We start from the raw sequence: 10063 nt of genomic DNA, 5'->3' as shown, positions 1-10063 counted from the left end.
TTCCCTTCCCTTCCCTTCCCTTCCCTTCCCTTCCCTTCCCTTCCCTTCCCCTCCCCTCCCCTCCCCTCCCTTTCCTTCCCTTCTCTTCCCCTCCCTTCCCTTCCCTTTCCTTTTTGACCTCGGTTGAGCCATCTGCAAAATGAGTTCTTTCCATCATCCTACACGTGTGTGTCTATCTGTGTGTGTAGAGAGAGGGGAAGCAAGCAGAGTGGGGAGGAAGCGGTGTGTTTGGGAGGCGCAGCTCCTCCAGTGGGATGACCGTCGGGCCGGCCATCGGCTTGCTCCTCTGTTTCTTGCCTTCCAACCACTGAGGCTGCAGTGGTGTTCCAGGCAGGTACCGGGTGATTTTTCAGCGTCTAACACGGTTCCTGACACATTTACAAATGGAAAGTTCCTCTTTCTAGAAACACTTACAAACACCTGGATCAACTTGTGAAAATGTGACATTCTTTTGGAAGCCAGCCTTCTTGGGCTGTGGGGCTCAGCTACTTTTGTAAAATGGAAGCACCTGCGTGGGCTTCTGGGCGCCTAGGACGCTCTCACTCAGGAAAACCTCGTCCTCACAGACAGAATCATGTCGCGGCCCAGAGCGATGGGGAAAGAAGCAGTGGGCAGTCCTCTGATAACGAGACTTACTGGGATGGAAAATGGGAAATGGGGTGGGGGGGGGCTGTCAGGAAGCCTTCAGTTCCTTGTTCAGGCCCCTCCATGACGCTGGGGGCCCTGGGACAGTGTGATGGCTCAGATGGGGCTCCTGGAGTTCCCTGGGGCTGGAAGGAGACCTGTATCCCCATGGTCCATGATCTCAAGGGGAGGACTACCAGGCAGTGGGTCAGGGTTCCCGACCTACCGGGACCTACCAGCTAGGTCTCCTCCCAACACAGCAGCAGACTAACGAAGCCCTGGCTGTTCCCTCTGCTGGGACCGCAGTGCATCTTTGCTCTGCAGAGCAGCGGTAAACCCTGCCACCTCAGTGACCTCCTCTGACCTGGGACGGCGGGGATCTCCCCGGGGGCTCCGGCCTCTGCCCCCTGTCCCGGAGCCCTCTTTCTGGGACCGCTCCTGTGAGTGCGCTTTGGGCATGTGACTTCATCTCGAAACTCCCTCCTAAAACTCCACCCCTCCCCGGCCTGTTCGGCTGCCTGGGCTGGGGGAAGGGCTTTCATTAAGTGGTGCTTTCCTTTCTCATTTCATGCTGTGATGGAGATTCATTGCTTGTTTTAAATCCATAATTTGCCATGAAACCCTCGGCTCAGGCCCGGGCTGAGGTTGGAGCGGAGAAGTGGTGGGCTATTTTTACCCCTGGAGGTCTCCCTGCGCAGCTCAGCGGGTCTGGGCTCTCCCAGGGCTGGCTTCGGCCACCATCCCGGGGGTGAGGGGGGTGGGGGGGACACCCACGGTGCCCCGGAGGCTGGAGTCAGGGGAGAGACGAGTCCTTCCCGGTGGGAACCCACTGGCCCTGGCCCTCCCTCTCGGTCACTGGGACTCTCTTCCCCCCTGCACTTGGTTTCTCATTAGGGGGGATCAATAGAGAAGCGGGGCCTCACGCTGGGGCTCTCATGCTCCACCTACTCCGTTCATTTCTGGGCCTGACAGGGAGGGATGGTCAATACTTTCGTTGAGTTACTAAGATTTGTCCATTTCCCAACAGTGACGGATTCTCTTGACTGAGTGTCCCCGTGTCTTTCCACCGTGATTCGGCCATCCTCAGGATTGTGCGTGTGTGTGTGTGTCTACGGTTGACGCACGGACAGGGAGCCTCGCACACGACCAGCTGGGTTCCCTGACAGGACTCCGGCAAGGCACCCGGACACAAGTGGGCTCCTGCCTGTGCTTTTTCCGACATGCAGGGATGTGGGGAGGCCCTGCCCAAGCCAGAGGAAGCAGCCCCGTGATGGCCTAGTAGGTGAGGCCCCCGCTCAGGGCAGCTGCAGCCTGAAGGTTACAGGACAGTGGCTCTCCTCTCCCAGGTGGCCCTGAAGCTGCTGGGTCCACGCCGGATGGCAAATGGTGGACGCCAGAGGATCACGGTCCTGACTTTTGCAGCTCTCCATGGTCTGAGCTCCCGCTCCCCTTTGCTGAGTATGGAGCCTGCTCGGCATCTCCCACGGTCACACTTGCTTAAAGCAGTGGAAGAACATATTATCCTCGCTCCTCAGAGCCAGGGAACAATGGGAACAATGCCCCTCAGGGCCGACCCCAAACCACCATCAAGGGAAGGCGAATCACAGTCAAACCATGATTTTATGAGAGAGAGAGAGAGAGAGTGAGTCCAGAGATGGCTACACATCACTAGCCCAGGTCTCATGGCGAAGACCTGGGCCTATCATGTCAGTGGCAGGCCTGCGGCAATGATGCGTGTCTTCCAACCTCCAGGTGAGGGCCCCTGTCCTGCTTAGACCCGGAGGAGTGCCAGTATCCTGGGTATGATGGTGGCACCCTTCAGGGGCATGGGGCTGCCTGAGGAGCCTCGGGCATGTAGTGATGGGGACCCTGAGGGCTCAGCAGAACTACCTAAGGAGTTGCGGGGGGCGGAAGCAGGAGGCTGAGCACCTTGCACGCGCAACAGACCCAGGGGCCTGCTACAGAACCTCGCTGCCTTTCCTCGTGCTGGTGTTGAAAGCAAGAGATGCTGGAAGGCAGAGGGGAGGGCTGGCCCTGGGTTGGCCACTGGGGATGCTGCCTCTAGCCCAAGGCAGTCTTGGGCCTCCGGGCCACTCCAGCGAGGCCACTTAAATAGGCCGGTTAGCTTTCTTCTCATTGGCTGGGTCTGGGTAGGGTAAGGCAGGGGTGGGCGTCCCTGGCATCAGCTCTCCCCACTTCCTGCCTGCCTGTCCTCTGCCCCCTACGTACAAGCCGAGAGGGAAGCAGTGAGTTTGCCTCCATCCCTGATGGACCCCCAAACCCTTTGGAGCCTCGCAAGTTGTTCTGACACTGAGGTTGAAATGAAGAACAGGGAGATGGGAGTCAGGTTGTGGCGGGGGCGGGGGGGCAGGGGGCGGCATTCCTTTCCATGGCAGATGAGAGATTCAGGGAGGCTGTCGGGGGGCAGCAGGAGGGAGGACCCAGCTCTGAAGTCAACGTACTTGACCGGCTGACTACAGGGACCTCCAAAGAGACCCTCCATCACTGCCCCCCCCCCGCACCTCCCCCCAGCCTTCACTTGCCACCGACAACTGCTATGGGCAGCTACTCAGGGTGGGGGGGCATAGGGTTAACTACCCTCAATATAATATAATTATATTATAATGTAATTTAGAAGACAGAGACTATTAGTCACCCTAAGGTAACTCAATGCCCTCAGGCCACGCTCACCTTACAACCTGCCCAAGCAGGTAAGCAGGGAGTTAAATCAGGAGGGCCGCCGAGAGGGGCATGCAGTGGCCCAAGAGACACGGAGGAGGGGACTGTGCTTCTGGCCCTGGACCCCAAGAAGGGCAGAGGGGCAGGAAGGGGGTGGGAAGGAGCTGGGGGCAGGGGTGGGCGCTGGGGGGTGGGGCTGAGGTGCGCAGGAGCTCAGACACCCGGCTCCCCTCTGGAACTTCATGAGATAAGGATGCTGCCTTTCCCCCTCTCTACCATCTCTGGCTTGTTTGCTGCCCCTATTTGGGGGTGATTGCTGGGTAATGAATGTGGCAGGAAGCAGGCAAACAGCACAAATGAGATACAGCACCTAAGACCAGGCCGGGGCCCAGGCAAAACACGCCTAATAAGGAGATAAGGAAATCAATTCTGCTTGTCTTCCCAGGCGTGCGAGCCCGGGAGGGGCCTGCAGGATTCGTGTCTTTCTGCCTTGCGTGCTGGGTGGCGAAGCTTCTCCAGGACACAGAGCCTGATTCCCCAGGAAGGAAGAGCTGCTCGTTGGTGTGGCTTAGCATGGCAAAAATAATAGTGGTGACCATCACCCTGGGGGTGATAATAACACCCAGTGGTTTTGTGCCTTGCTGCTTACCGGGTGCTGTTTTGAGAAACGTCTTGCATCAGTTATCCCATTAAATCCTCTCTATGACCCTAAGAGCGCAGGGAGGACTATTCCCCCGTTTCACATATGAGGAAACCGAGGCACAGCGGGTGGGGGCCTCGTCCAAGGTCACGGCACGGGTAAAGTGACACAGCTAGGTTTCCAGGGCAGGCCACCTGGCTTTCAGAGTCTGGGCTGTTACCCCGAAGCCGCGTTGCCCCTCTAAACACGACACGACATGACACAGCGCATCACGGCACAATATGACACAGCTGTGGGGTTCAGTATCTGCCAGGCGCTGTTCTCCGCGGTGAGGTGCAGTGCAAACTCCCCCCAGTTTGCCCCGAGCCCTGTTGCTACAGTTATATGATGAGCATTACTGAGCACCCAGTACGTGCCTGCAGGCTGTCCTAGGCAGGATGCAGACCCACTGGGGGAGACAGACAGGGAAACGGTTACTTTCAAGATCATGTGTTGAGTGTTGTGACTGAGGTGTGGATGGAAGGCGAAGGGAGCACAGAGGGGACAGCCAGGCCATATGGCGTTCAGGGAAGGCTTCCTGGAGGAGGTGATGTCCAAGATGGATCCTGACAGGGGAGCAAGAGTTGGCCAAGGGAAGAAAGGAGGGAAGGACATTCCAGGTAGCAACACACAGGTGCGAAGGCATGAAGTGTGGGCAGTGGAGGGAGCTGCGAGCTGGTTGTTGTCCCCAGAGCAAAGCAAGCGGGTGCTGGAGCAGGGGCTGGAGGGAAAGCAGAGGGCAAGCCTGGGGCGGGGGTTGGGCTTTGTTCTGTGGGGTGCTTTCTCACCCCTGAAGAACAGCTCGGTCTGTCCCTTACTGACAGGGAGACTGTGGCTGGGTTTCTTGCCACCAGTTTCTGGAAGAGCCGTTTTAGAAACCAGTGCTCCTGGGCTGTGTTTCAGCTCTGTCTTCCCTTGCTGGACCCGCACGCCCCTCCCCCTCCAGAAGATGAGGATTGGGAATTGGGGGGTGCTGCCAGTGTCGAAAATTTAGGGGGCCCGGGCCCCACAGGTGCCCTGGTGGAGAGATGCAGAGGGGACTCGTGGCTCTGAAAACTCAAGGACCCATCCAGACCTTCTCTGTTTGCCCCCTCATTGTCTGGAGCTTGACATCATTTTAAAGATGCCCTCTTTATTTGAATTGACTTAGTCTCCATCATTAAATAATTCATGTTGATTTAGAAAGCTTTGTTTCTAATGGGAGCCACAAGACAGCAGAGTTAATATTAGAACGGGCCAGGAAGATGAGGGAAATGGGAGGAAGACTGGGAAAACTCCCTTCTTAATAATTAACCCGCCATCCAACACCCCCCCCCCACCCCCGCCTACTTCCAATCCCCCTCAGTCTGCTCTAGTTTTTCTGTTTCCCAGCGGTTGTTATCATCTGACATCCTCCGGACCCACACAAGGTGCTTGTTTAATCTGTTTACTACTGACTGACTGGCTCACTCTCTGCTAGAACACAGGCTCACCATGGCAGGGCTGGTTTTCCCTTTCACTGACCGATGAACCTTGCTTGCCTAGCTCAGTGCTTGGCACCTAGTAGCTGTTCAGGAAATAGTTCTTGATCAAAACCTCGGCTTCCATTTCCTCCCTGCTCCGGGTCCTCCAACTCCTCGCTTCTCAAATTTTCAGGCACTCAGCAAGATCAAATGCAATATTGTCCTTACAGCTCTAGCCCTGGAGCAGTAGAGATATTTGTCAACCCTGGGTCCCTGCAGGTGTGAGAAGGATATGGTCTGCATGTGTGTGCGTATGGATGTAACTTTAAAGTGTATGGCACATTAGAGTGGGGGGGTGTTTGTTTGGTGCTCACAACAGTTCTGGGAGATTTGGATTTTTATTATCCTCATTTTATAGATGAGGAATGAGAAAATCCATTCATTCACTCACTCATTCATTCATTTGTTTAAAAAACCCCAGATAGTATTGAGGGCCTACTCTATACTAAGTGCTGGTTATAGAGAGTTGAACCAGAGACCCCGGGGGGTGGGGGGAGCACTAAGGACCTTGCTCAAGGTCACACAATGAGTGACCTGCATGTAGGGGTTCTGCAGCCAGCCCCTGACTCTTCCTGCTACACCCCAGCTCTGCTCATGTGCACGGGGGTCCTATTATGTCCTGCTAAGCTGAGTCCCCACAGATATAGCTCGGAATGCATAGAAGCTGCAGACAGAGGGAGGACTCTGGGGTTAAAATGTACAGCCAAATCCAGAATCCCAGGGCTGGGCAGGATTGTGAGAGGTCCCCTCTCCAGACTCAAAGTAGGATGCCGCACAAAACACTCTGTTACCTTTTGTGCCTCAGTCCCAAGGGGATTCTGGTTCCAGTGGGGGATGGGCCATATTCCTCAACTACTTGGTGCCGCAAGTTGGACTCCTTATTGTAGAAGTCACGGCGTTTTGGGAGCCCGACAGCACTTAATGACCATCTTATTTATCACCACCTTCATGTTACAGATGAGGAAACTGAGAGCCAGAGAGGTGGAGTATCAGGGCCAAGATCACACAGCTGGTTAATGGCAGGACCTTGACTGTTGCCTCCAAGTCTGCTGCTCTGGGATACCATGATTCTTGAGATGTTCTGCAGGTGGAAAGATGCCTGTCTCGACCTGGCCCGAGTCAAGGCATGGTCCTCTGTGCCACAGAGGGAATGCAGCCTGGCCGTTATCCTGGACCAGGGCCCCGGAGTCTTTACCTGGCTCTGACCCTTCCCCTTCTTGCTCTCCTGGTCCCCTAGCTTCCTCCCTCTGCCTCCCAGGGTAGCAAATGCTCAGCTCCCAGTTGCTCCTTGCCTGATTGCATCTGAGAGCTGGAAACACTAGGCTAATTAATGTGTCTGTGACTCTAGGCTTGGCTGCTGGGGCTGGGTCCCCATGCCCTCCCTGGAGCACCACGGGCTCTGTGAACTGGCCCTCTGGCTTCTCCAAGCAGGACGCTGACAGATGCATATTTTAACAATGCACATCTGTTGGCTATATAATCCCTCATATTTGCCCTCCTCACTTGGTGCTTTGATGAAAGACCCCCAGGGGTCTCCCTCTGTTCTAGCCAAAGTCTTTGCTTTGCAATTTTGCTGGAATACCATCTGATTCTGCTCTCACATCTTCCGCAGGTTCTAATCAGGCTCTTACTTTATTTAATTAAAAATCTATCTCAGGCAAATACAGACTAAATTAGGAAGCTCTCTCATTCCTGGAACACAGGGAAGGCAGTCCCTCCCTTGGGGACCTGGCTGGGACATTTTCCCGGGCTGAGATGTCACCGCAAAGCAGATGGGGTCTTGGTTGGGAAGCTGGCTGGCCAGGGTAGAAACACCCCTCTTCCCTCTGCCGCTCTGTCTGTTCAGCACGGTGAGCGGACCAGAGCTCCCCTTCCAGAAGGCTGGGTCAGCTTCTGCACGCAGGGCCTCTCTCCAGGGCAGTAGGTGGGGCTGTACACCGCAAAGACACTCCGTCGGGCTGGGCGCCTCAGGCAGAGGCCTGCGGACCCGCCAAGGGGGGTTGGGGGGAGACACCTGCTGCACCAGCTCAGGGGTGGGACCTAGGGTGATCAGGAGGGGCTGGAGGCACAGTCTGGGGCAGCTCTTTCTTGCGTGAGGTTAGTTTGTTAGGAGGAGTGGCGTTGGTGGAGTCTTCAGGAAAGGTGGCCGGAATATGCTCAGGCCCCTTTCTCCCAGCTTTCGGGAATCCAGCAGGCTAGCCTGTCGGGATCACCTGGAAACTCCTCCTTCCCCCTCTTCAACTGCCTTCCAGACTCGTAACGCCTTTTCCGCACACAAACCGGCTCTGTGCCAGGTCTGGGCCCAGGAGGGGGAGATGGGTGTGGGGGGGTAGCCTTTTAGATGTGACCTAAGAAGGAACCGAGTCTGTTCAGATGAGACTCTGCGGCCCCGCTCTCAGCAGCCCAGCCCTTAAGCAACGAGACAAAGGAGATTGTGCTGGTATTAGGGACGCAGACAGCAGTGGTTTGGAGTTGGAAAATCTGGGGTCTATTTTGAGTGGTAATTAAGCCATGAGTGGCTTTGCTCTCCAAGTCTCAATTTCCTCATCTGTACAACATTTGGAGTAATTTGGGCTTGGATACGTCCCTGAGAGAGGAGAGGAGGCAGCCTGTGAATGGTTGGGTGCCACCGGGCAAAGCTCTGACAGCAGGACGAGAACTTGAGGACGAGCTGCATCTCTGTCTAGTCTAGGTCCTGCGAGAAGTCAGGAGTGGGCAGTGCTTGGGTCCTCCTCAACTTAGCATCCTTTGGTACCGTCTAGAAGGGGAGCAAGGCTGCAGGAGGCAGATTATTTTGAGGACGGGGAACAGAATCATCTCTGGAGATGCCCAAAAGTGTTCCGGCATTGCACAATCAGAAAACATATCAGACACTAAATCCTCCTACTCTTCTCCACACCTCCACACCACACTGTACCCCCATCCCCACTTCAGCCACCATCTCGGGAGAGATGAAGATGTCTGCCTCTTCCTTTCATATCCCTGATCACTCTTCTGCAGGCCCTTCTGGACCGAGCTGTCCCAGCTTATTTACCCTGCCGGGCCCGCTTTCTTTTCTCTTTCCTTCATCACAGGCTAGAGGAGACGCCGGGGTGGAGGGAGGTTCTGGGGTCAGCCCTGAGCTTTGCCTCCTGTCTCGAGAAGCCAAGCCCCGAGCTCGGTAAGTGGTCGTCCGGGGCTTGCTGCCGTGCTTGGGATGATGTGTCCCGTGTGTTGCCGTGTCGATCTGAAGTTAACCTGACACGCTCTTAAATATTTCATCGGGGAGCAGCCACGCGCCTGATCCGCCAGGAGAGGAGGCAGCGTCCCAGCTGCTGACCCCGTGGTCGGAGCCTCACGGCAGCTGCTAGGGGGCGGGCTCCCCTCTCTGCTGCCTGGGCCCCGTCCCACCCGGGGCTGGCGGAGCCTCACCGAGGAGGCAGCGTGGTGGTACCCGAGCCCTAGCTGGGAGACCCCCCCCCACCCCACCCCCGGGGCCGGGCCCGTGGCGTCTCCAAGCCTCAGTTTCTCATCCGGGGCAACAATCCCTGTCCCACTGTCTTGCGTCAGAAGAGCGGAGGTAACGTAAGTGGAAGTGCTTTGAGAGGGGCGGTCAAGTGCACACACATGTCTGCTATTACACCTTGTGTGTGCGGCTCGGTTCTCAGGGGCTTGGGCCTCAGTAGCCGCTGGGCTGGAGGAGGGAGTTGACAGGGCCTGACCTCGAAGTCAGAAGGAGGCCGTTTAAGAGGCGGCCGAGCTCACTCCCTTGTCTTCAGGCAGGTCTGCCTGGGTGAAGGAGTGGGGACCTCTCAGGCAGGGTGTCCCAGGGGCAATGGGTTCTGGGGAAGCCAAGAAGAAGAAAGGCCAAGGCTGACAAAGGTCTGATTTGGCATAAGGGCCCAAAATGAATTTTCCTAGGGATGATTTAGGCAGTCAGTTCTCCAGCTGAGAGCCAGGGTTCCCAGGGAGCGGTGGAGGGTGGGGAAGGAACAGGTGCAGCGGTGGTCCCTAGGGATGCTGAAATCATGCTTTGTTAGCACCTAGTGGGAGAAAGCACGGACTCAAGGATGTGTCATATTCTTCTCTGTATTTCCATCGCCTAGCACACGGCCTGACAACCATCATGTGTGCAGAATATGCTTCCTGATTGAATAAATAAGCATTCAGGAGCCCCTTTTAGCCCCTTAAGCTGGAGTCAAACCCCCTGGGGTTGGACAGGGTCACAGGTCGGTTAGCAGTGGCCTTCTGATTTCCAGGGCGGGAACTTTCACTTTCCCCTTTTTTGAGGGGATGGTGGGTCCTGACTCAGTGGGGCAGCAGCGGCCGGAGCCCAGTGTGATAACCCCTTTGGGCTTTGCCCAGCGGAGAGGCCCTTCTGGAAGTGAGTGCATGGTGCTTCCTGGAGTATCCTCGCCCCCCACGTGTCAACGGCTCTTACCCAGGACGGTGAGGCGTGCGGGGCGGGACCTTATGGCGGCTTGGATGGCCTGGCATTCGTACACGGCGTCATCTTGCAGCTCTGCCCGCAGGATCTTCAGGTGGTGCTCTCCTGACAGGTGGTTCCCTACCACCAGGTACTGTGGGTAACCTGTGGATA

The 10063-nt window shown here is 56.3% G+C and overlaps 1 protein-coding gene across 4 annotated transcripts in view; it reads right to left on the bottom strand.

The window, feature by feature from the left end:
• Nucleotides 1-10063, bottom strand: part of KIRREL3 (kirre like nephrin family adhesion molecule 3) — a 525608-nt gene that overhangs the window by 76392 nt on the left and 439153 nt on the right. For all 4 annotated transcript variants that reach the window (XM_081799114.1, XM_081799115.1, XM_081799116.1 and 1 more), the window contains exon 4: nt 9905-10054. In XM_081799114.1, the coding sequence (XP_081655240.1) occupies nt 9905-10054 (150 nt within the window). The remainder of the gene's footprint in view (nt 1-9904; nt 10055-10063) is intronic.

This window comes from Leptonychotes weddellii, chromosome 11, assembly GCF_054177405.1.
Source record: "Leptonychotes weddellii isolate Sample4059 chromosome 11, ASM5417740v2, whole genome shotgun sequence".
NCBI lineage: Eukaryota > Metazoa > Chordata > Mammalia > Carnivora > Phocidae > Leptonychotes > Leptonychotes weddellii.
The sequence above is the reverse complement of the archived record's forward strand: the minus strand, read 5'-3'. Positions and strand labels throughout refer to the sequence as shown.